The 26714-nt window shown below is 36.2% G+C and overlaps 2 protein-coding genes across 2 annotated transcripts in view; both read right to left on the reverse strand.

The window, feature by feature from the left end:
• LOC134753264 (ATP-dependent RNA helicase abstrakt) overlaps positions 1-26714 on the reverse strand; it is a 180327-nt gene that overhangs the window by 73890 nt on the left and 79723 nt on the right. The window lies entirely within an intron of this gene.
• Positions 10131-16095, reverse strand: LOC134752989 (uncharacterized). Its single transcript, XM_063688749.1, has 5 exons — positions 15857-16095; positions 15110-15210; positions 12564-12749; positions 11061-11357; positions 10131-10135 (listed from the first exon to the last, which is right to left on the reverse strand). Exons 1-5 carry the CDS (start codon positions 16093-16095, stop codon positions 10131-10133), a joined length of 828 nt encoding a protein of 275 aa, XP_063544819.1.

Below are 26714 nucleotides of genomic sequence, written 5' to 3' on the forward strand. Positions count from 1 at the left end.
GTTTCGTTTATTTACCAATTTTAACGCATATCAGTGAAAAAACATGGGTGAAAATAATAAAAGTAATAAATGCAAATAAAAAAATCATTTATCCATATTTAAATACATTTTATCGTATTTTTATAAATCTTCATTTTTAGTTTTAAAGTGTGTCGATAGATGGCAGTGAATTTACTGTGGGTACAAAATTTACTATGACCAAACTATGACAGTACCGCTCTATCTTATTATATCCTCTTTGGTTTGGCGCTGTTTCTGTCAACGATTGTTGGCTACGCCCTCGGATCACATTTTATTGGTATTGATACCGATACACAACATTAATTATTATTTTTATTAAAAAAAAAAAAAAAACACAATTACTTGTTGGGGCCCCATGCCCTTATCTTAAGTGTTTCTAAACAAGCAATTTTCCTTGTATCGCTCACATCCACTAATTAAGCCGGCCTGACTCGATAACATTTGCATAACTTTATATCAAGACAGGTTCACAGGGTATATGTAGGTAGGTAGGTATTATATGTAGGTATTACGGGGTCCCTTTGTTTCACATAAAGTTTAGTCAAAACTTCGAAAAGTAGTATGTATTTTTGAGTTTTGTGAGGGTCACCAAATGAAACACAAAATTGTTTACCACACCAACACGAGGATAATTGATAATATCAAAGATAGATATAACTCCGTAATAGATGGATACAGTCTAAGGAAAAAACGTGCCTCGAAAATCAAGAAAATTTAATTCTCGATCAGAGGGCGCTACTAGATTTGGCCTACTTTCGTATAGATGGCGTTGACGGTTTTGTTTGTCATTTAACAATTTTAACGCATATCAGTGAAAGAACATGGGTCAAAATCATAAAAATAATGAATGCAAATAAAAAAAATCATTTATCCATATTTAAATACATTTTATCGTATTTTTAAAAATCTTCATTTTTAGTTTTAAATGTGTCGATAGATGGCAGTGAATTTACTGGGGTTACAAAATATAATACTACCTGTAAAACATTACAAAATTAAATCCTAATAACGTTATTAAATACTTATCATTCAAAATCATCACTTAAAAGTGAAGCCAGCCATTATGAGGAAATAACTCAAAATTTGCCTCTATCAATACACCTTATAAAACAAAGTCCCCCTCCCGCCCCGTCTGTCTGCATGTATGTCCGCGATAAACTCAAAAACTATTAGGTACTGCAAGGATTTTCATGCGGGCTTCACCTATAGAGTGATTCGTGAAGAATGTTCAGAGGTCCATGCTACCCCGTGTGAAGCCGCGGCGGGTCGCTAGTTGTGGATAAAATCTAGAGCGGTACTGTCATAGTAAATTTTGTAACCCCAGTAAATTCACTACCATCTGTCGACACACTTTAAAACTAAAAATAAATATTTATAAAAATACGATAAAATTTATTTAAATATGGATAAACGTTTTTTTTATTTGCATTAATAATTTTTATGATTTTGACCCATGTTCTTTCACTGATATGCGTTAAAATTGTTAAATAACAAACGAAACCGTCAACGCCATCTATACGACAGTAGGCCAAAGCTAGTAGCGCCCTCTGAACGAGAATCAAATTTTCTTGATTTTCGAGGCACGTTTTTTCCTTAGACTGTATCCATCTATTACGGAGTTATATCTATCTTTGATAAAATGCAACTTTCTCATCCGTTTTTGAAGAATAAAGAGAGCCTAAAAAATGTGTGATGAAAAAAATATTGAAAAAAAATTAGAACACTAAATAAATCGTGAATAAATCATCGCAACTTTCCCTGATAAATATCATCACTCATATCTCGCCAAATGAGTTTGGAAACCAATAAGTAATGCTTTTCCTTAACACAGGGAATCCCGCAATGAAATATCTAGTCCTTGATCGGGCCGGTTTTCTTCGATAATATGAACGCACATCCACATTACTTGATAATAGTATTTTTGGTAACAAAACCGATGTATGGAGTGAGCACTCTCTTCTTAATTCTCTCTCGAAAAAAAATAGCTTTAATCTGATTAAAATTAATGAATCTGATTAAAATCTGATTAAAAGTAATTATTAAATGTAGTATAGCGATTAAAGGCTGAGGAACATCGGGCCCCCGAGTTTGACAGCTGAGGTAGATGGCGCTGTAGGGCGCTTTTGGAATAAACGTCCAGTTTTAACGACGAGATTAGGTACATTTGCTGTCAAATTAGAAGCACGATTTGTCCTAGATTTTCCATATTATTCTACACAATCAATAAGTTTGATCGGGTAAGATATGTCAAAGTGTAATAACCGTATATGAGAGAGAGAGAGAGAGAGAGAGAGAGAGAGAGAGAGAGAGAGAAAATTTATTTAACATCACAAAACATAAAACATAAAATATGTAGGTTAATAGTTTACTAATGTACCTAACTAGATACATTACTTCTTAACTAAATTAATTGACATTGGCATTAAAGACAGCGTGATGTTAAAAAGGAGTCTCGACTCTCGACTCAGCATAATGTTGCAGTAAATTTACTGCAACGCTGGTTTTCAGTCGGATCCTATAAACAAAAAGAAACACTAAGTACCTATTACATAATAAAAGGAATAAAGACAAAAAAAGTTTTAAGTGATAAAAGAAAAAAAAAAGAAACCTTAAGTATTAAGAACATTAAATGAGAAAAAGAAAGATAAAGAATAGGTATATGGAAGGTGTATGAAATGAAAGTGTGCATTGTGTTGTTGAGTGTGTAGTATTATTATAAGTACTTATAAAATTATAAAGGATTTTTTGTGTTTTTGTTGGTTAAGATATATATTTATACGTAGGTAAGACTGATACTGAAGTGTAAAGTGTGAATGTGCGTATTTGTAAATAATATTATATTTAATGTCATTATTGTATGTATTATATGGCTGGGCTATTGCTCTACCGCCAAGAGGTAGTTCATTTTGAATCTGAAGAAGGTGTCGCTTAAGCTGTGTTTTAAAACTTTTAAGAGAATTTAATATCTTTAATGGCGGAGGTATATTATTCCAGCACTTAGTTGCTGTGTATTTAAAACTACCTCGAAATGCGGATGTGCACTAATGCAAAGTTACTAATTTGTTGTTGACCGATCTAAGACCATATTTCATAGAAGTGTTTGAACGCCAGGTGAACTTTTGGAAGAGGTACTCGGGTTTTGAAAACTTTAATACTCCAAACAACAAGGAAGATAGATGAAGTTCTCTTCTGTAAGTCATTTTAAGAATGCCTGATGAATTTAAGTAAGGTGTCACGTGCGTTCGTGGAGGGATTCTAAAACAGTAACGTGCACATGCATTCTGGACTCTTTGTATAATGCGTTCAGTTCTAGCTAACAACCGTGGTCCATAAACCACGTCCGCGTAATCAAACTTTGAGAGTATTAGCGTATCACAAAGGTTGACTCGAAGGTCTACGCTAAGAAAATCACGGATTCTATAGAGGACCTTAAGTCTATAAAATGAGTTTCGGGCAATATCTGCTATGTGACTTTCAAAACGAAGACATACATCCATTATAACACCTAGATTACGCGATTCAGAAACACGATCTATTTCTTCGCCTGAAATGGAAATGATAGGTTTATGGTTATCTATTTGTATTATTTGATGCTTGGAGCCAAAAATCATAACTTTTGATTTATTAGGATTAAGTACTAAAGAGTTCGATGATGACCAAGTTGTTATGTTATCTAAGTCTTCATTTATTTTGGCAACTGCTACAGCCACATTAGCAGGATCACATGGGATGTAGATTTGGATATCGTCTGCGTATATGTGGAAGTTACTATGTTTTATTACATCACGGACATCAGCTGTATATAGGATAAATAAAAGCGGGCCTAAGATCGACCCCTGTGGCACTCCTCTAGATAAAATAGATGGTTTGGATTTCAAAAACATACCGTTATTATCTGTAAGTTTGATAACTTGCGTTCGACGATTAAGATAACTCGAAAACCATTTAATTGAGTCTGGTTCAACGCCATAGTATTTCATTTTGGATAACAATAATTTTGTATTAATAGCATCAAAGGCACGTGAGAAATCAAGAAGTGTCATTATAGTTCCCCTGCCCATATCCTGTGCAGATAGTATATTGTCTACTACATCAAGAAGTGCAGTTGCCGTACTACGCGATTTACGAAACCCAGATTGTTGAATAGGAAGAATTTGATTTCTTTCAAGAAAAGCATATAACTGTGTGTATACAATGCGTTCCAATATTTTAGATATACAAGGAAGAATGCTTATTGGTCGCAAATCTTTAAAACTAGTGATATTATTTTTTTTAGGAAGAGGCGTTACCAAAGCCACTTTCCAGGCATCGGGGAAGACTGATGATGTTATGGATTTATTTATTATTACAGTTATTGTACTAAGTGAACGAGGAAGAGTTAGAAGTAGCATATCTAAGTTAATACCGTCATCACCCAGAGCAGAGGATTTAAGTGATCTGATTATTTTAAGCACAGAGATCTCATCTACTGGCTCTAACCTAAATGATGAAGTATGATAGTGGTTGGATTCAAAGTAAGCCTGATATGGTTGTGGAGCTACAGGACTGCCTGGAACTTGGAGGAAATGTGAATTAATAAGATCTGGGTCACGTAAATGAGTAGGAATTTCATGGTTCTGAGAGTTATGAGTTATTTTCACGGTACGTTTAAGATTGTTCCATAGAGACCGAGAGTTACTAGCATTATGGTTAATATTTTGGTTGAAATAAGCCCGTGTTTCATTAAATAGAGCTTTGTTGACGCAGCTTTTTAAATCAGTGTAGTATTTTTTATGTTCATCTAATCCAGATGCCCTAAACCTATTATGAGCCTGATCACGCAGGCGCATCATTTCCCTAATCGTATATGTTATCCAAGGATAGCTTCTTTCTCTGATAATAACCAGTTTTTGAGGTGCATATAAGTCGAACAGAGATAAAACTATGCTATTAAAAGAATTGACCATATCATTTACGGTTGATAGTGAAATGATATTGTCCCATTGAATATATTCAAGAGATTTGTTAAATATTATTAAATCAATATCTTTTAGTGGTCTTAGAATAACTTGCTGAGGCAAAGGTTTAATTTTCTTTATATTTAGTTCACAAGTTAGGAATGCATGGTGACTAAGAGTAGGTATATAGTCTACTTGAGTGTTTAAAACGGCAATGTTGCTACAAATCAAATCTATCAATGTACTGCTATGACTTGTAAAGTGAGTTGGCTCATTAACATATTGTGTAAAATTTAAATAGTTTAAAAATTGAGTGAGTTTAGTACAATTTCGGTCTTTATTTAACAAATTAACATTAAAATCTCCCATTAACGTAATATAGTCATAACTAGAGAATGAGGAAATAGTTTCAGTTAGTGAATCTATAAAAGTATCAATGTCTAACCATGGTGGCCGGTAAGCTGTTCCTAGAAGTAAAACTACACCTTTAATAGATAACTTAAGCCACATTTGTTCAACTACGGAGTCAGAGGGATGAGCACAGCGCCGCGCAGTAATGCCTTTCCTGATGTAAAAGCCGACGCCGCCACCGCGTTCGCGCACCGAGCGAGGCCGTGGGACGTGGCGCAGGCTATAGTTCGGCAAGACAGGTGCCCGCCCCTCTTCCCCTTCCCGAAGCCAGGATTCATTTATAGCCATTATGTCTATATTACGCTCTTGAACTGCAACTATAAATTCGTTATGATTAGTCCCTAGAGAGCCTGCATTGAGAAGTCCTAATTTTAAATTTATTTTTTTGGTCATTTATAAATAGAACTAGGTTCGTATAGGACTAGGTTTAAAACATTTAGCGTGATAAGTATAAAAAATGCGTGTGTTATGTATGACATCGAGTAAAAAATAGCAACAAACATACAACTAGTTAAAAAGTAAAGGCTTAGTGTAACAAAAAGTTTCCACAGAAACAGACTACTATGATAAAGTATTGCACGAGACAGATATTTTTGAGATCCATAAGAAAGAAACCTAGTATTTATATAAAAATCTAAATTATAATTAATAATATGTAAAAAAGTGGCGTACATTAGGGTTAAACATATTATCAAACCGCAATCAATTAGGCAGCCCTTGAAACGGCGCGTGTTGACTATTAGATGCAGGTCCCTTGTATAGTTTTTCCAACACTGCTTCCGATGAAATTCGTACTATTGAGCTAATTTCGGAGCGACGCATATAAATGGTACCGTTTGAGGTCCAAGTGAATTTAAAGTTTAGTTGAGCTCCTGCGGCTCGGGCTTTACTGAAAAGAACCCTGTTAGCCTTTGTGAGGTGTTCGTTTATGTACACGCGACGAGAGCTTCCCGGAACTTCCAGCATATCAGTGGTGAGCCCGCGGCGTACTCTGGCGGCGCGCAGGATCTGGTCACGCTGTATTTATATGACATAAATAAACCGTCCAAGTGCGAGTCGGACTCGCGCATGAAGGGTTCCGTAGCATTATGCAAAAAAATCACGTTAGTTGTATGGGAGCCCCACTAAAATATTTATTTTATTCTGTTTTCAGTATTTGTTGTTATAGCGGCAACAGAAATACATCATCTGTGAAAATTTCAACTGTCTAGCACTCACGGTTCATGAGATACAGCCTGGTGACAGACAGACGGACAGACGGACAGCGGAGTCTTAGTAATAGGGTCCCGTTTTTACACTTTGGGTACGGAACCATAAAAAGTAACACAAAACATTTACTAGATAATTTTTATTTTGCATATTTACACGTACATTTTTTTGCAAAACAAAACAAATCAAAAATGCAGTAATCATTATTCCGAATCGTATGCTAAGTCAATAACAGAATCACATAGGATTTCCTCATAGGTACTAAATCATTATAGGGTTTTAACGGACACACACTTATAGTTAACCAACCAGAAAGCCCAGAAAACAATAATCGCGCACATAAAAAGTCTGGAAAATTAGTAAAAACAGCAAATTTCAAAAATATTGCAGAAACGGTGTTAGAATTTTTGAAATTCACGTTTGATAGTACACACTTGTAGGTTAAACGGCTTCGAAATTTGCAAATGATGTTGATCTGTCAATTAATTCTTCAATGCGATGGAACACACGAAGACCAAATCAAAATCGATGTGTAATGTAGAAAGCTCTTTGTATCTTGAAGAATTCAGGTTGAAATGGATGTGTAGAAAGCTTTTCGAATCTTATAGAACGCTCCTCGATATACAAAACGCGGTCCAAGGTGTAGTCGTCAGAGCTCTTCAAATCTTGCAGAATGGAAGCGAGAAAATGTACCGTGAGTAGTATGTGTCCAGACCAAGGTCTAGTAGCAGTTCATCTTGCCTCCAGAGCAACTGGCACGGCTGTAGCCATGGGCACGGCAGCATTCATTCCGTTCAGCTTGTATACGGTTGCAGACCTGGTCACAAGGCCCGACACGGACTGCCACGGCGGTTGCCATGACAATCGCCAACACGACGAGGATAAGTAGAGTCTTGAGGGCAGCCATCTTGGATTTGAAGTTTCAACGTGAAGTTTAGATCAGTTGTGTGAAGATTGGACGAGCGTTAGGCTTTATATACGCGGTAGTAAACAAGATTGCGATTTTGCAGGGATTTTCCGTATTTTTATGGTGCTAGTTTGAGATGTAAATATTTTTCTGTAATAGGTAAGGGCCCTATCACACAAATCTTATTTTAAAATTTACAAGTGACAATAAGTTGCAACCATAACGTAGTGGCATCATGCCAGGCTGTTTCTAGCCCATAATTTATTATATACCCAGAATTAATACACTTTAAAATGGTACCACATCTATGAATAAGTTCTTTTTTAATGCCAGTTATTTCAGCTGAAACAGCAATGTTCAAAAAACCTGCGTGCCGTATTTTGTAATTCCACTTCCGTTCATTTTTTGTTTGTTTGCTTCTTCGAAGTGGCATCGTTATTGTGCTTGCAATATTTTAGCATTTGATAGTAATACTGGATTATTTTTACTTTTAGTAAACTTTTGTATCAATTGATATTGATGCTTAGTTAGTTTTGTCTCAATTAATAAAGATAATATCTTGTCCTCGTTCACCTCGCTCCGAATACTGTCGGTTGAAATATCAACTAAAGAGTTTACGGCAGATTTATCCATTTGTGAAAGTTCAGCTAATCTTCTGCGTATGGTTCGGTTACCTCACGAACCAACCAACCTTTCTTCGGTCGCCCTAATTTTAAATTATTGTCACATTTTATTATCTAACACTTAAACACTTGCTGTTGACGAGATCGTACCTATATGTAAATAAGTCTACGGCATCTGCGCTATTTAACCACTCAAGCAATAACTGTAAGCCTCGTTCCATTCTCTTTCTTCCAAAATGTTGATAAACTTCTACTTGAACTATTAAGGCCACTATGTACATTGCTAACATTAACGTTTTCAGCCTCTTCTGGTAGCTGGTGTACAAGTATTTGGAGAACATTGCGTGCCCTGTCAATATATGAATCATCGTTCTTCTTCTTCAGTCGGTCCCTCAATACTGAGGATCGTGACATCATGTCCTTCTGCTGAAGACCAGGTTCCTCCATAGGGTTCTGTTCCTCGCCAAGCGCATAGCCTCATCGTTAGCGCACCACAATTCAAATTATGTGCATCCTCGAAAACGTGCAGTGAAAAAAAGTACCAGAAAAGAAACAAAAATCGTTAGAAAGTATAATTCAAGATTGGTAACTGCACAATTAAATTTCGTAGCGGGTGCTACGAAATTCGTAGAGGGCCTTCGGTAGAGCACAACAGAGCAAACAAAATACAATGATCCCATAACTACGCTTAATGCGCTATATGACGTATATAAAGTTTTTGGCCCCATGTGGCCCCGTACTTTTAAAAGCTACCGTGAATACTTGTAGTAGTAAATAACTTGGTAACATTAAGAGATCACGTAGACCCCAAGCTATTTGATATTATTTAATAATACCAAGCTATTAATACCAGTTGATAATAATACATATCTTTGTTTACAACTTCCATAACAGTGCTATTGATAACAATTAAAGAATTTCGAAATATGCGCCGTAAAGAAACGGTAATTAGCGGTCGATGTGCTCCCTTGTGTGTGTCGAGGGTCCGAAAATTAATGATCTACTTAAATAATTTAGAAAGTATATATAGTTTTAGGTAGTAATAGCTATTAGTTGATAATTTTCCATAGATAATCGTTTTCCAAGTTACTATGGATTTCCTAGGCTTATGGCCTACTACGGGGTCACTGTGCAGAGCGTCTTCTGTTTACATTACTTTACATTTTTTGCCATTATTTTTGGAAGTTTTTTATTTACTTAACAGCGTAAAAAACATGAGATTGTTTCTACTCTATGTTATTAGAAAATGTATTTTAAAAATATATGGAACTTGATACGCGACTTAATTAATTTAATTCAATAGGAAAAGATACGAGTAGCAAAGTGAATTATTACTTAATATTTTATATATATTTTTATTATCATCTTGTTCCTCATTTTATATTTAATAATGATATGCACTAAATATATTATTGAAAGCCTATAAAATAAATAAATGTAATAAAATCGTATCAGGCGCGGATAGATATCCACCACTCCATACTCGCAATTTTTGAAGTCTGAGCGGGTGACAACTTAATAAAAATAAATAATTTAAATAGTAATCGAATTTAATCTCTCGTGAGATATACCTACTAACATTAAACTAATTTTACGGTTATAACTCACGTGTTTGAGAAAGGAGACCTAGGGCCCATTTTTCAAGCGGTATTAGACTAATATTATTAGTCCAAGAACTGTCAAACCGTATGGGTTGCCATGACAATACACTAATAATATTAGACTATTATCGTTCGAGAAATTGGCCCCTAGGCGCTCCGAAATATGTCGCGCGAGTGACTAAAAACTAGTATTGAATTGATTCCATTTGTCAGTTGTCACCTTACTGGAACGGAATCCTTAAAACTACAATAATAAATAACCGATTTATTTCTAAATATAACAAGTTCATGCTTTTAGAACAGTAATATGATATTAGATACCAAAAATAGAATAGAAAACGTCAACAACTCAATTAATTAATCATTTGACTTTGGAAAAAGTCACCTCTATTGCTCATGGTGACACAAATATTTGAATGCTTCATCCTGGAGTAAATACACACCTGGTATTAGGTGACTAAACTTCATGTTGTAAATATTATGAAAACACCAGTTAGACCAAGATAACTCTGCAGCGAAATGAAAAAACTTCTATGAAATTATGACGTCTCAATAACACTTGTACACTGTACTATCTATGCTATCAAAATCGCTGCATTGGTCTAACTCTAACTAAATTAATGGACATTTAGTGTAATATTTTTATACATTGAATAAAAGAATTGCAGTTGACAATGTATTACAAATAGTTTGGTAGTATAATTGACGAAATATAATTTGAACCGATTGGTCATAAAACTTTCCGTCCGTCCGTCTGTCTGTCAAGACCCTTTATCTAGGGAAGATTAGATATATTCTTGAGTATCTCATTTTCAGATTTTCTAATTTCTTTCACTATCCTTTCGAATGAAACATCCTGTTAGGCTACAAGTACATTACTAATTATCGTCTTTTGCATTACTACAATACATTATCATTTCCGAATTCGTTAAGCTAGTATTGTTGTGTCTATTTGAATTATTTTTGTTTGAAACAATAACTGGTAAAGGTTCACAATCAAATTGTAGCGTTACTTTACTTTTGTTAGTTACTTTACTATCAACTTTACTTTTAACAATCTGTCTATCATCGTTGTTTGTTTTAGGTTTTCCTGCTTCTTCCGAATTTGATTTTCTACCGAAAATATGTTCTTTGGTTGGGTATTTTGCGTATTTCCTCAAATCTCCATTTGTGAAGCCATAGTTTTCTATTTGAGTATTTTCTGTTGCAAACAACTCACTGTCATACTCATCGGTTCTTCTTGTATAAACGTTATTTTTAGTATGTTTATTTAATATTCTTCTCTTATTGCGTTTAGAATGTTTTCTATTGTTTATGTGTATTTTAATTTCTACTCCCGTGTTATCGTTACTAGAGCTTTCATCTTCGTCTTCTTCGTCATCCACATGAGATTCTATATTACTATCTTCTTTCTCGATGTTTTTATTTTGTCTTCTAACTTGATATTTCTTAGAATTTGAGTGTGAGTTTCGAAATTTATTATATTTAGTAATTTGGTATTGGTTTTCATGTCGCCTAGCCATAGGTTCTAGGTTCTGTGGTGTGTTAAATTTATTAGCAACTTTAGCAATGTTTTCAAAAACTACGTTTCCATGCGCCGTTCCTGCTATTCTGTTCATTGGATGCAAGAATACATCTTCTATCAATTCTGAAACGTTTAAAAGAAAAGTTAAATAAATTATGAGTCCAAAAAAGTCATTTTCCGCTAGATTACGAAAATTATTATTAAGATTTTTTGGAAAGTACAGTATATATATTTGATATTTACCAAATTACTAGTCGCTTTTAGGTAAAGAAAAATTTTGGGAGAAAATCAGACTAATCCCAATAAGGCCTAGTTTCCGCGCTGGGTTGAAAAGTCAATAAGCGTTCGCTTTCGTAAAAACTAATGTCTACACCAATTCTTGGGATACGTTGCCAAGGGGACCCCAAGATCCATATATATAAGCCGTGGCTACCGTGGCTAAAGACCGACAACGGTATATACTTATATAAATATGATATACATATGAATACTTAGGTAGATAGAAAACACCCATAAAATAAACAAATATCTGTGCTCAATGCTCATCACACAATTATAACTTTAAATGCCCTTACCGGGATTCGAACACAGGACCAATACGGTTTTATAGGCAGGGCCACTGCCACTACCGGCTAGGCCAGATCGCTTGTCAAATAAATATATCATCATCATCATCATCATGTCAGCCGATAGACGTCCACTGCTGGACATAGGCCTCCCCCAAGGCTCGCCACTCCGACCGATCCTGTGCCGCTCGCAACCACCGAATTCCCGCGACCTTCACCAGGTCGTCGCTCCATCTCGTTGGAGGCCTACCGGCAGTTCGTCTTCCGGTACGCGGACGCCACTCCAGAACCTTCCGGCCCCACCGGCCATCAGTTCTGCGAGCAATGTGCCCCGCCCACTGCCACTTAAGGTTTGCAATTCTGCGAGCTATGTCGGTGACCCTAGTTCTACTGCGGATATCATCATTTCTGACTCTATCACGCAGAGAAACCCCGAGCATAGCTCTCTCCATTGCCCTTTGCGTGACCTTGAGCCTTCTTATGAGGCCCATCGTTAGCGCCCACGCCTCAGATCCGTATGTCATCACTGGCAACACACACTGGTCAAAGACTTTTGACTTAAGACACTGCGGCAATTTGGATGAAAAGATACTGTGGAGCTTCCCGAACGCTGCCCAACCGAGTCGGATTCGACGAGTGACCTCTTTCTGGAAGTTGGACCTACCTAACTGGACTGTTTGTCCTAGGTATACATAATCGTCAACAACTTCGAGCGCAGAGCCTCCGATTAATACGGGAGTTGGCACAACAAATTAATATATACCTTGTACGATTTGCTCCCCTGTCTTGCTAGTATTAGGGTACATCATGGCCTCACGCAGAACCTTCTGCATAGCTTCCTCCTCACTAACATCATACACGTTATCCAGCTCATCCAACATGGCGTTGAAACCATCGTCCAGCATGCGATGTCGGTTCTCCAGCGAGACCTGCATTATGAAGATTTGCCCTGCAAAAGCCAGTAATCTTACATAATACTAATGTACCTAATAAGTACAAAGATTTCAAATGTAGGCCCTTTCATATAAGGCCGAGCGAACATACGCACCAACGAAAATGTGCTACACACTATTTGTGTACCAACGAACTGGCCCACTTTGTAGTGTTCGAGTATTTTTTTTTTCATTTTTTTTTCAAAGGCATTTATACATGACCAATTTTAAAGTTACTCGCCAAACTGCTTATGCAGTTTGTTGGCGAGAAAGCGCTCTTTTTACAATTTTATGCACCTACGTTGCTATCTTACTATGCTTACCCTAAGTTTGACATAAAAGTTAGTCTTAGAAATAATATACCTATATAATAAAGTATCCTTTTACAAATAAATGTTTCTACCTAAAGGATACACTATGCTAAAATAACAAATATAATATTAATAATAATACACGGTTACTAAGGTCAAGGTAAGTTATCTATAAGTGTTTTTAGGGTTCCGTACCTCAAAAGGAAAAAACGGAACCCTTATAGGATCACTCGTGCGTCTATCTGTCTGTCTGTCTGTCCGTCTGTCACAGCCTATTTTCTCCGAAACTACTGGACCAATTAAGTTTAAATTTGGTACACATATGTAAGTTTGTGACCCAAAGATGGACATGTAACGTAAACATATTAATTTTAAACACGGGGGCCACTTTTGGGGGGTAAATGAGAAAATTAAAAAATAAAGTTTGTCAAACTATATCGTGTTACATATCAAATGAAAGAACTCATTGTGAGAATCTCAAATATTTTTTTTTTATAATTTTAAAATAAATAGTTTAGAAGTTATTCAAGAAAAGAGGCAAAAAAATGACCATTCCTCCCTTTATCTCCGAAACTACTGAGTCAAAATTTTTGAAAAAAATACACAAAATAAATCTTTACCTATACCTATATCACCGGAAAACCTATTAGAAATGTGCAGTCAAGCGTGAGTCGGGCTTAATTACTTAGTTTTTGATCCGACCCCTACGGGTTTTTTAAAGACATTTCACATAAAAAATACATTGTTTAAATTGTGGAATGTATACGGAACCCTTGGAACAGTTGGAACGCGAGTCTGACTCGCACTTGGCCGGTCTTTTATTTTTAATTAGTTCTTTACTTCCAATAAGCTTAATTAATATTTATGTTCTCCTCTTAACCATTCTATTTCATTATATATTTCTAGGACCAAAAATTTATCTGTTCTCCTACCATAGTCATTTTTGACCATTAGGTCAATATTAATATGACCTAATAGGGAAAGCCGACGAAAGCTAATTGTACATAGATGAAGATGACTTTTTTTTTAGTTTCTATACGATACGAGGTATACGGATCGGTATTATATATATATATATATAAATGTAAAAATATAAAACCTATTAGTTATTCTGTGGTAAAACCAGAAAGTTACTATTCTAAGTTATTGTCCAGTTGTTTACGATGTTGCCACCTGAGCAATGAAAGCGCCGGTCGTACAAGTACAAGCCTGGCGGGCTATGTCTCTTGTCACTGGAACTTTCTAGGGATATAGGATCAGCGGAGTAAGTAGTAGTAGTATTAGTAGTAAACACTTTATTGCACAAAACAAGTACATACCACTTTGTGGCATTTGGTGTCGAGACACTGGGGCCGTGGGGTCCAAGCGCAAAAGTTCTTTTTAAAGAACAGCAAAAAGCTCGTCGACGCAACCGGTGACCAGAGAGCTGGCGGCTTTCTCTCGCAGCGCATAAGTATTGCCATTCAGCGAGGGAATGCTGCCAGCATCTTTGGCACAATGCCGCGGGGGCCTTATTTAGATGTTTTTTAATTAAGAGTAGTTTTGTTTTTTATTTTATTTTTTTATAAGTTGTTATTCTTAGTTGCTTTTAGTTTTACTTTTAATTGAATAATAATAATTGTTAATCCGATAATAAACATTAACACAGAGAGAATACATGCAGTAAATGTGTACAAAGGCGAACTTATCCCCTTAAGGGATCTCTTCCAGCTAACCTTTAAGTAACTGAGAGAGATACATACGAAATAGTAGTCAAAGATATTTTTTTTTTTATACCACGTCGGTGGCAATCAAGCATACGGCCCGCCTGATGGTAAACAGTTACCGTAGCCTATGGACGCCTGCAACACGATATATTACACGCGCGTTGCCGACCCTTTACATGTAAAACCTATTATATGTACATGAAGGCAAAACTTTAAAGAAATAGCTAACCCTAGAAACAACTAAATACAATACGATGCATTAGGCGCAAAGGCAAAACAAAAATAACTACATATCATAAAAACAAAAAATATTAATACATACGTCTATATATAAGTAAGTTATTTTATTGTCATGCTTACTTTGAATCTCCTTCATCGGAGCGATGAGCAACGTTGTCATCTGAGCAATTAAAGAGCCGGTCGTCATTCCCAACTTCATCAACTTCCCACTGTCCAATAGTCTGAAATACATTACCTACATGCTATTTTCTTAGTAATTGTTCCATTTCATACGATCTTAACTTCAGAATCGGAATATCACACATATAATATAGACTAGAGATAGATAGAATATAGACTCAAGATTCTTATTTAAAATCGTGAGTAGATTTTAAGTCCTCAGCAAGCTCGGCCGAATCTCACTTTCCCATACAAACGGTCGAGTTTCGTTCTCATTTTAAAACTTGAAACTTTGCACATGCAATGACATGAGGTATACCTATGCATGTAATTAGTTTATAAGCTCCAGCTTATGAAACAAACGAAATAGAGAAAAAACAAGTTTTGTATGAAACAAACTAATTACAGGCATAGATATCATCTATTTTGAGTACAAAGTTTCAGAGCAATCTAGCTAGTCGTTTTAAAATAGTTTTGTGCGGAATTTTAATAGTCATTGCAAAAATAGGTATAAGCGTTATTATAGGTATATAGTTAGGTAACTTTATAGTTGCAATCAAATTTGGCATGCGAAATTATAAATTAAACCTTTATAATATCGGAAAGTATTTTCTGGAGAAGACTACCTACTACGGCGGTCACATTTTTTTAAATTATTTAATTTGACTTGTTAGTAAGTAACTCTATTTTCTGCACAAAATAACTTACGTAGTGACGGAGCGTTCGAATGGGCTTATGAGCCCCTTTAGATCTCTTAAGCTTTTAGAAGCCAAAGTCTTCATTAATTTGGCAAAAAACATTGAAAATGGTTCACTTTCCATTTGCTCCTGCATGCCCGTAGCTTGAGAATATTCAAGATCTGGTTCAAATTTATGAGAAACTACTTGGACTTGTTGGCTTCGTTCTAGTTTGACGCTGTTTAGTCTGTCTGTGGTTTCTGGACGCATTCTTAAAGCCTTATCTGGGTTTAACTCTTTATATTCGTAAAAAAATGTAGGCGTAGAAGTAAGCTTTAATCTTTCCGTGGTTGGTACTGTAAACATTGTTGTTAGTATCCATGGATATATTGGACTAGCAGTTGTTTGTATTTCAGGCAAATTGAATGTTTCCTCCTTCCTTCCTGTTTCAATCCATGAATACGATTCCGTTTGAGTAACATCAGTGTTATGTAATCTATCAACTTTTGGGAAATCGCGGCCTACGTTTGATCTGAACAAACCTGCATTTTTGAAAAGTTTATTTTCGTTTACCTTTTCTGTTGATGTTGAATATGGTTCATTAAATATTCCTTCATTGTTTACTAATTCTATTTCTTTTTTAAAAGGATTATCTTCGCCATTATAAAAGCTGGCTTTCATAGAAGCAATTTTTTGTAAAGGTTCCTTGAATCTTTCAATACCCGATTTTTTTAATGATTTAGTTGTAGGTCCAGAAAATCTTTTAATTTCTTCTTTCATGAACCCTGATTGACTTTTCTGAGTGGCATGGAATCTTTGAATTATCTTTAGAAAATCTGTTTTTATCTGAGGTCGGTCGTAACTTTCAGCTGGTGTTTCGGATGCTCCGTAATTAAAATATTTCCGATCTTGACCCATTATAAAGTGGCGTGTGTTATCAAATGCTCTGGGATTTAAACTATATTTCAGCGGTCTTTTCATCCTTTTGACATCTTTGCCGTCAGGAGATGTAACATGATGGTTTTGCATGTAATTATATACATTTATGAAATGGTCATTTCCTCTTTGGATTGGCATATTTCGTAATATGTTTCTTTCTGTTGCGGAGTACATTTTCTTATTAACGTTAGTTTTTGTAATAGTCTTTTCTGAAGATGGGAAGGGCATTGTGGAACGCGTTTGAGTGTCTGAGTATATAAAAGGCATTGTGGAGCGTGTTTGAGTGTCTGAATATATAAAAGGCATTGTGGAACGCGATTGATTGTCTGAATATATAAAAGGCATTGTGGAACGCGTTCGAGCGTCTGAATATATAAAAGGCATTGTGGAACGCGTTTGAGTGTCTGGATACATAAAAGGAATTGTGGAATGGGTTTGTGTTTTATTTAAATAAAAGGCGTAAACGCCCACTGTCATAGTGGTTTGTGCATTATCTCGACGTAATGCATCTTCTCCTCTACTAATAATTTCTACATCCTCGTTTTCTTCTGCCTTTTCAATTATTCTTCCTTGAGTTGCCGTATAAGCTACATCAAAGTTTTGTGCAAAATCTTGTTTATATTTGAGCTCACTGATACCTTGGCTTTGTGGACCTAATGGTAGAGAATATGCATCAAGATATGCTTTAGGCTCGATTACAGGGATATCTACTAGCGGGCCGAATCTTCGCTCGATATTTATTTCTTTATCTTCTTGATTTGATGCTTTTCTTGTTAGATGCTGGTTAGTTTCCTGTAATCCGTGGATGAAGACTGGTCCATCTTTTGGAAAAACTGTATCTTCTGTCCATAGATCGCCATTTGTTATTTCTAGTGGCTCTGGCGTTGGTGTCATTGGAATCTGTGCTGTGGTCTCCAATTTGGTTTGCAATAAACACAAGGTTATATAACCTAGGTAAAACATCTTTAGAGCTGCGTTGTAACTAACTAGCTATAGATGAGACAATCCAGGTATGCCATATGCGTTTGGCAGCAGTAATGCCGCAACAGTAATACAGATGCAGTTGACATTGGAATGTCAGCTTTCAGGTCAAAAGGTTAGTTCCGTAAACTATAATTAAAGATTTTACAAAGAAAGTTTATAGAATTATGTTTTGAGTAACTTAATAAGTAAATAACATTGCACTGAAATGACGTAAATTATTTTCAAACTGTTATTCGTAAAATTGTAACGTCAAAAGCGATACGATAACAATTTGCATAAGTAAAATACAAGTATATTTTACGATTAATAAAATGGCTTTTTATGATTTATTGGTTACGGATTTTTCTTAGTTTCAGTTACAATAGAAGTTAAGCTCTCATTTTAAAATGACATGTTACTTGATACTTGACCTGCATGATACTTGTGTGTGAGGTTTGATATAACTTCTACTTGTTTTAATTTCTTTGTACTACAATTTCTAGCAACAAAAACTAGTGTAGGAAACTGGGGTGTAGGGCTCGAATCATATTCTTCCACTGACTCCGGTCCTGCCGGCCTAGCAAAAGTGACAATCGCCATCGAATCGCTTTGTGTCTCTCTAACACTCTTCCATATTAGTGTGACCATAGGAATATAGATATCTATGAGTGTGACAGTGACAGTTGCGTTTCGTTCACTACGTAGCGTTAGCGATTGGCAATTGGCATGTTGGCTACGGGGCCTGGGCAGCTTTGGGAACCGCCGCCCACCCCATCCCCAATACACCAAGCTCTTGCTCCAAAGAACGGCGCCAAGTAAATTTAGGTCGGCCATGTTTCCGCCCACACAAACAAAAACTAATACTAAACTTATTTGTGCAACAACTCTCTTGTTGGTTTTTCTTGCGAGTGTTTATTTTGAGTCCCGAAAAAGCGAAAGATTCTAAGTTAGAATCTTGAGCGTAGCGAGGGACTCATAAACACGAAATGTAAAATAACTGTGCTCTCGTGTTGCACACATAATTTTTCACCTCAGTAGTGAGAACATATTAAGTGGCAGTTCATGGCCTTCACTAAATTAAAAAGCTACTTTGTTTCACTCCCTAGAGTGAGGAAAGTCGAGGTCGAGGGAAGTAGAACTTTCTCTTTCTTTTTCAGGGTACTTACGTACGGAATAATTTTTTGGGGCAATTCTGTTGATGTTGAAAAAACATTCATATTGCAGAAAAGATGTTTAAGAACTGTTTTCGGAATGTACACAGATGAATCGCTACGTGACGTGTTTAGGGAAAAGCGCTTTTTGACACTTACCGGCCACTTACCATTTATATATTAGAATTAAGTCTATTTGTAAAAAATCACCCTGAACATTTCACAAAGCGCTCATGCAAAGATAATATTAGATCGCAATATAAATATAATATGGTACTTCCGAGAGTTAGCACTTTGATATATAAAAAAAGCACATTCATATCCGCTATTAATGTCTTTAATCATCTGCCTAATGAAATAAAAAGCGTCGAAGGAAATACTTTTAAAAGATGCTTAAAAAACTTTTTAATAGACAGAGTCTTCTATAACCTAAAAGAATTTTATAACTCTGTAAACCTAAATGTATATTAAAATTTAGTTTAAGATTACTTAGTTTAAGATAAAATAAATTGTATGCCCGAAAAGGGTAAAACTGTTGATACCCATAAAAAAAATTACCTAGCTATACTTCTTGTACCTACACAGTTTGAACAATAAATGTTTCTGATTCTGATTCTGACGAAAGAAGACTTGTTCGAGCTGCTGAGGTGAAAATATATATGTTACTGGAATGTTTATGTCATGTTAATTCAGAATGGGGTTTTAAAATGAGAGCGTAGCTACGATTGTATGGCGGCGGCGGCGGTTCGTGTGACTTTACATAATACAAATCAGCTTTATGCAGCCAAGCCTTCAGCCAGTCCATAACTGAGCTTAATATCTTATCAACCGCCTCAGTTAAGAGTTGGTTAAAAGGTAGGCCTATAGGTACAGTCCCCATCAGATATATGGGAGCGGCCGATCTGTTCAAATATATCTGAACACGCAACCGCCTTGACAATAAAGCGTTTTCAGATATTTGTGAGCACGTCGGCCGCTCCGATATATCTGATAGCGGCTGTACCTACAGAAACAACGAAACATCAGCTTTGTAGTTTGAGGTATAGTTTGACGTTAAGAGTTTTGTTTCGTCTACAGGACAAACACAAGTGGTTTGTGTTAACCTTACGAGATGAGTAAGTCAGAGCAACCGACCAGTGACATAGATGATGACTTGTAATTTAACCTGTGGAGTTGCAGGCGTACATAGGCTATGGAGACTGCTTACCATCAGGCGGGCAGTATGCTTGTTTGAAGTAGTATAAAAAAACTACTTCGGTCACCTACTACGTCGTACAGACTACGTACCCTTTACGATTTGTCATATAGGAATGGCCGCTATAACAACAAATACTAGAAACAGAATAAAATAAATATTTAAGTGGGGCTCCCATACAACAAACGTGATTTTTTTGCCGTTTTTTTGCGTAATGGTACGGAACCCTTCGTGCGCGAGGACGACTCGCACTTGGCGGGTTTTTTATTTAATATTAAACACATCAAAAACATAGAAGACGAATAGGACATTCAAATTTTAAAATTAAATTCCAAATTTCAATTTTATTCCAAATTTTCTTTTAATTGTCTAATGATTGGTGCCGTTAATATGAATACCGTTTGTTGTTGGTGCTGTTGTTTGTGCTGTTGTCTTTGTTGAGACGAAGTATCTTTTCCAAAGGGGAGAGGAGGTGCAGTTTGACTTTTGTTAGCAAGAAATGGTCCGCGTGCGAGTCTAACCTCCCGCAGCTCGGCCTTCGGCCTCGCGTGCTTAGGATCGGACCATATCGGTCAAACGGCTTAAATCTTTACCCTTCCTTGTTGTTTTGTCATACATAGTAGTGGAAAGAGTAAAATCTTATCGGAACGTTGTTATTGCGGAAAAGTTTTCCTTGTTTGCTATGTAAGTATTTACGTCTGTGACAAATACTTATTTATAAAACGAATCCCTTTGTCAGGAACCTTTTTGACAATTTGATCTCGTTTTAAGTTTCCAATGAAATACCTAGACATCTAAGTCAACACAATCGAAACAGATTTTACATCACTTGTCCTTGGGTCAACGACTTAAGGGGCCCACTGACTATCAGTCCGCCGGACGATATCGGCCTGTCAGTTAGAACAAAAATTTGACAGTTCCGAACAACTGACAGGCCGATATCGTCCGGCGGACTGCTGGTCAGTGGGCCCCTTTATTGTGTACACATGTGTGTACACAATTTCAACATAATCGGTCCAGTAGTTTCGCAGTGAATTTGCCTTGACAGACACACACACAAACGGTCAAACCGACGCACAAGTGATTCTATAAGGGCACCGTTTATTTTTCCTTTAGAGATAACGTAGACCTTAAAATAAATTGAGAAGTGCTGTTATACCAGAAACGTAATTTTTTGTATCTCTTTAAATAACGGATAAACATACGAATCTAATAAAGTCTTCATGATAATTCATTTATTTTTTATTTTATTTATTAAGAAACAAACAGTGTCGTATATGTAACATTAGGTACAAGGGTAGTTAGTAATTTTGTACTTACAGTTTCCTTAATTAAATTTATGTAAACCTAAACATTAAAGCATTTAATTTGAAAGTATCTATATGAATTATCGATTTCAATCGTTAATAACAATTAAAGATAGATAAAAATATATATATACTTATGGCGTTATTCATAAACGCGTTACTGGCCTGAATTATGCATTTTGACTTATGCATTTGTAAGAAATTGGTAAAGCATAATTTAACAAAATCAGGCCCGTAAAGTTTTATGAATTTAAGGGGGTTAGTGCATAACAACATAAAGTAAAAATGGATCAAGGGCGATTTCGACTGAATAAAAAATTAAATACATCGTAAAAAACTGTGATGGTACCAGATGGTACAGATAGCTGAGCAGTCTGCCAAAAAAAAATTGCAGTCCCCATAAAATGGTTCCGTTTTTTTTTGCACGTTTATTGCCAGAACTTTTTGTACCTGCATAACTTCATCTTCATCTATGACACTTGAAAGAGACGCCAATAAATGACGAATGAAATTTTTAATTTAGCAGTCGTCAACATTTAAGAACTTTATTGAGTATTTAATCCCTAATCTGAATGTGAAACTTTCTAAGTGGAAACTTGCAAGGTTCCAGAAATTTCGGAAATTTTTATCTGTGGGTTTGTTAATGAATGCTCAGTTTTGTTATTTTCCTTACAAATGTTTGCAGATAATCCCAGGACACATTTACATAAATTTACGAAACATCGAATCATGTTCACTTAGAACAAAATAAGGAAAATAGATCCAATAAATATGACACAATTAATCGTAATTTTTTAAACATAAATATTTCGTAAGGTAAGGTGTATTTCGTAATTTTGTAAGACTGTGTCAAGCGAGACATGTCAGCATTTGAAATCGACCACCATGCCTGGGAAACCTTAGCTGAAGACCGTGATGGATGGCGCAAGCGTGTTGTGAAGGGGAGAAGGCTATGCGACCAAGCCTGGTTTAATGCGTTAGATAGCAAAAGGTGTCGTAGAAAGCAAACCGGGACTGCAACCTCAGGTGGCATGAGCTTTCTCTGCCAAAAATGTGGGAGGTCGTGCCGCTCATGCATCGGCCTCCACAGTCACCAAACCTGCTGTCTAAACAGCAATACATAAATCGTCTGGGCCTGTAATGAATCGTAATTTAAAAACATTTATCTTATCAACCACTTCGAGATATACTGACTAGCCTTGCAGCAACGCCAATTGTTACAAATCTCAGAGCCAGGATATTCTGGAGTCACAATTTGCCAAAAAAACCCAAACATGTTCGTCCTGTATAAAAAGGCCATCGTCTCAGTCGTCTCCACACAACTATAATCATCGTCAAGAAATCCGCTTCAAGATGGCATCGAAGCAATCCTCATTCTGGTGGTTCTAGCCCTGGCCATGGTGAGCATGGTGGACGCAGGCCAGATCAACGTGACTTAAAACGTAACTCCCTGCAACGAAGTCTGCGGCAGGATCGACCCTGAGAAGAAAGTGTACTGCCGCGCGCATGGGTATAGGGGGTCGAATGGCTGCACGCTGGATGGCAAAATGTATTGCTATTAGATCCTAAGCTAAAATGTCAGATTTTGAAGTGACAGGGTGTAAATGTGACACTGTAAACGTCATATTTCCACTTTTACAACTTTTAGGCACTGAGAAGTCTGTGCATAGTTAGCTTGGTCCAACTTTAAGCTGTTTCTATACTCCACATAATAAAATGTCTCTTCCGTTGAACAATTTACTTTACTAACAATCATCATTTCACCATTTTGCAAATATTTATAGTACCTACTTACATTAAATATATATAAATAAATACATACATATATTGGTATTACATGGATTGGTTTGGTTATGAATGTGGAGGGAGGTACGAGGAGAGGAAAACCGAGGAAAAGGTGGATGGACTGTGTGAAAGATGATATGAAACTAACGCAAGTGAATGATGAGATGATGAGAGGTATGGAAGAAAAAGACATACTGCGCCGACCCCAAGTGAATGGGACAAGGACAAGCGAATGATGATGATGACATACATATATTGTATATATATATATGTATACATATATACAATATATATTGACTAGCACTGATCGTTCATTACTGTAGGTTTATTTAAGGTTCTGACGTTAGATCAGCGCTGCGGTCTCCGCAGTATTTATGCTGAGTTTGCACAAAGCATGTAAGTTGTGGTTGACTAAAGTTTTATCTATCTATCTGTCATAACAATAAAAAATCATTTATCCATACCCGACAAAACCAAAATCTTAAAAAATAATCTAGATATATGTAAGAAATCCGCAACGCAGACTTCGACCAGCGGTACAAATGCAAATTATCCACATCTTCGTCCCAAAAATACCAATGATCATAAACATATATATTACTTCGTAAAGACCGGCATTACGAGCACTACGAATGGGGCCGATACATTGGAAATCGCATTTAGTTACACCAGCGCGCTCAGTCGTGTGGCGAATCGCGCAGTGGAAAGGCAGCATCGGTGTTCGGTCGATATTCCTACATCCGATATCGCATCCTAATGAATATGCTTAGATAACACATACTGATAAGGAGCAACACAATGCAAAGCATAGGTACATTAGTAGCAAATAAAGATTTTGCAAAACATTAAATTATGATACGTTTTTTAGGGTTCCCTGGTCAGTAGGTTATAAAGGTTTTATAGTTTCGCCATGTCCGTCTGTCTGTCCGCTCCATGATCGTTAGTGCTAGAAAGCTGAAATTTAGCATGGTAACATAAGTGAATCATGCCGACAGTGGTAAAAATTTTAGGGTACCTCCCCTACACGTAAATTGGGGATGTTTTTAGGGTTCCGTACCCAAAGGGTAAAAACGTGACCCTATTACTAAGACTCTGCTGTCCGTCTGTCTGTCACCAGGCTGTATCTCATGAACCGTTGAATTCCATCTATACAGTTGAATTTTCACAGATGATGTATTTCTGTTGCCGCTACAACAACAAATACTAAAAAGTACGGAACCCTCGGTGGGCGAGTCCGACTCGCACTTGTCCGATTTTTTTATGATTCTTACATTTCTTACTAGCCCCTGATCTAGGCAGCCTATTGTGAAAGAAGGATAACTACTAACTACGGTACCCTACTCTGAGCATGGCCCGACATGCTCTTGGCCGGTTTTTGGTACTAATCTCAGCAATCTCCGTTATCCTCAAGGCGACATATGTCCAAATTAATTCACCTTTAAGGCGACATTTGACCTGTATTTCTTGTTATCAATTTTTTCTGCCCATTATTGCCATTACTAATTAATCTCATAGTGGAAAATCTAGTTCTACGCGTCAAGCCGGGAAAGACCTTAAAAATAAAGAAAACCCACCTTGTTAACTGATACATGCAGCGCACTAATACCATAAGCGCATTCTAATGTTGATTCAACGAGGAAAATGCAAGTTTCATGATTCTGGAGAAACCTGTTTCCTTATCAAGCTGTATAAAAGAGCTGCAACTTGTTTTGATCACAGAACGCAATTCACATCTCAAGCCACCACAACACACTAAACAAACAAAAATGGTTTCCAAATCGACTATGTGCCTGTTAGTGTGCGTGGCTTTCATGGTGATCGTGTCGCTGCCGCAGAACGCGGTGACAGCTGATGTGCATATTGGCAGCTGCGTTTGGGGAGCCACGGACTATACCTCGAACTGCAATGCTGAATGCAAGCGTCGTGGACATAGGGGAGGACATTGCGGGAGCTTCGCGAATGTCAACTGTTGGTGTGAACAATAGCCAAGTGTCGGCAAAAACCTTCAAGATTGACCAAAAACTTCGACCAAAATCCATGCAACTGGAATAACCGGATTCAAGAAGACATCCACTGCAAGAATCCCCAAGAAACCTTCAGCCTAAACTCAATTTCATCCAGTCGCCATTATTATGTTCCTTGCTGCAATCGGCACATTATCTCATTCTTCAGATACTTTTAGACCTGGTGCCTATTTTATTAACTCAAGTGGGAACCTGATACTAACACTGACAATTTTCTATAATGTCGGGCGACATACGAGTATATATGTCGGCGTTGTAAAATCAAACGGGAAACTACATACGTAGCCGCCATTTTACTTTTGTACAGCAGTGACTATTTTACGACCTTTTTTGTGATTTTTATTGTATAGTAAGATTTCTTCGTTATCTATGTTAATTCAATTACTTATTTTCGTGTCTTTATTTCATTCGAATTACTTTCATCACAGTATTTCATCACAGTGTTACCTATTTTTTCCTAAAAAAAATAGTTTGTTTTAATTACATGATATTTAATGATTTATGATACATCATGTGTTTCATTTTATTATTTGAAAGTGGGTCGTTGTTGCCCTAGAAAAAACACTGTACTTGCTAAGTACGTTTTTTATTTTTTGACGTTAAACAATTAAAATTTTGGTTTTAAATGAATTTGTTGTGCCATTTCCATTCTGATAATTAACTTCCCATTCCATAAATAACGATACTTTTATTTTACCTAAATTGTTAATTGAAAGTACTTACTCTCAAAAAATAATACTGAAGTTTTATACTTAGCCGTGTTTTGAAAATGCACATGTAGGTATTTTATTTTCCTCGTTTGACTCACTTAAGTTACTTAGTATAGTGTTTTTTTTTAGGTTTCGAAATCAACGACAAACCCTTAAAACAAGATTTTGACTTATAAAGGTTGTTGCTTCATTAGTTAAAAATTAGGTATGTTACATTTTGCAATTTTTTTTACTGAAAACAACCGATTTCATAAATTTCATCATAATATATATAGTTATGTGCTACTGATTATTAAATAAAAAAAGTTTCGGCCCAACTAGGGAACAAATCAAATTATTTTTTAATTATTATTTATGAAATATTTTTTGATTTGTGTTTTTATATGTAGTCACACTACTATCAAAGAGAATATTATGGGATACAGGGGTACTGTAAATTAAATTTTGTAGTCACTGTAAATTTACTGCCATGTATCGACAGACGATTAAAACTAAAAATAAAAATTGGCCAAGAGCATGTCGGGCCATGCTCAGTGTAGGGTTCCGTAGTTCTGTCAGAATAGGCTAAACGCTATTAGTAACTATCATGTGTGTACAGCAAAAGGGAGTATACTTTCGCAGCGCTTTGTACGTCTTTTCTTAAATTATAAAAAATATATAATTGAGATTCTTAAAGTGAGCTCTTTCATATGATATGTAACACATATATTTAAAAAAATCTTTAATACTCCCCAAAAGTGGCCTCTATGTTTAAAATTCATTTGTTTGCGTTACATGTTCATCTAGCTTTGGGTTACAAACTTACATATGTGTAC

The sequence above is a fragment of the Cydia strobilella genome, chromosome 26 (genome assembly GCF_947568885.1).
Source record: "Cydia strobilella chromosome 26, ilCydStro3.1, whole genome shotgun sequence".
Classification (NCBI taxonomy): domain Eukaryota; kingdom Metazoa; phylum Arthropoda; class Insecta; order Lepidoptera; family Tortricidae; genus Cydia; species Cydia strobilella.

Excerpts from the sequence above, each read along its gene's own strand:
- LOC134752989 (XM_063688749.1), bottom strand. The coding sequence starts at position 16,095 with ATGCGTCCAGAAACCACAGACAGACTAAACAGCGTCAAACTAGAACGA. Across the intron at positions 12,750-15,109 it reads TCCGATGAAGGAGATTCAAA|GGCAAATCTTCATAATGCAG; the intron begins GTAAGCATGACA and ends TGGCTTTTGCAG. Across the intron at positions 11,358-12,563 it reads AGGGGAGCAAATCGTACAAG|AATTGATAGAAGATGTATTC; the intron begins GTATATATTAAT and ends TAAACGTTTCAG.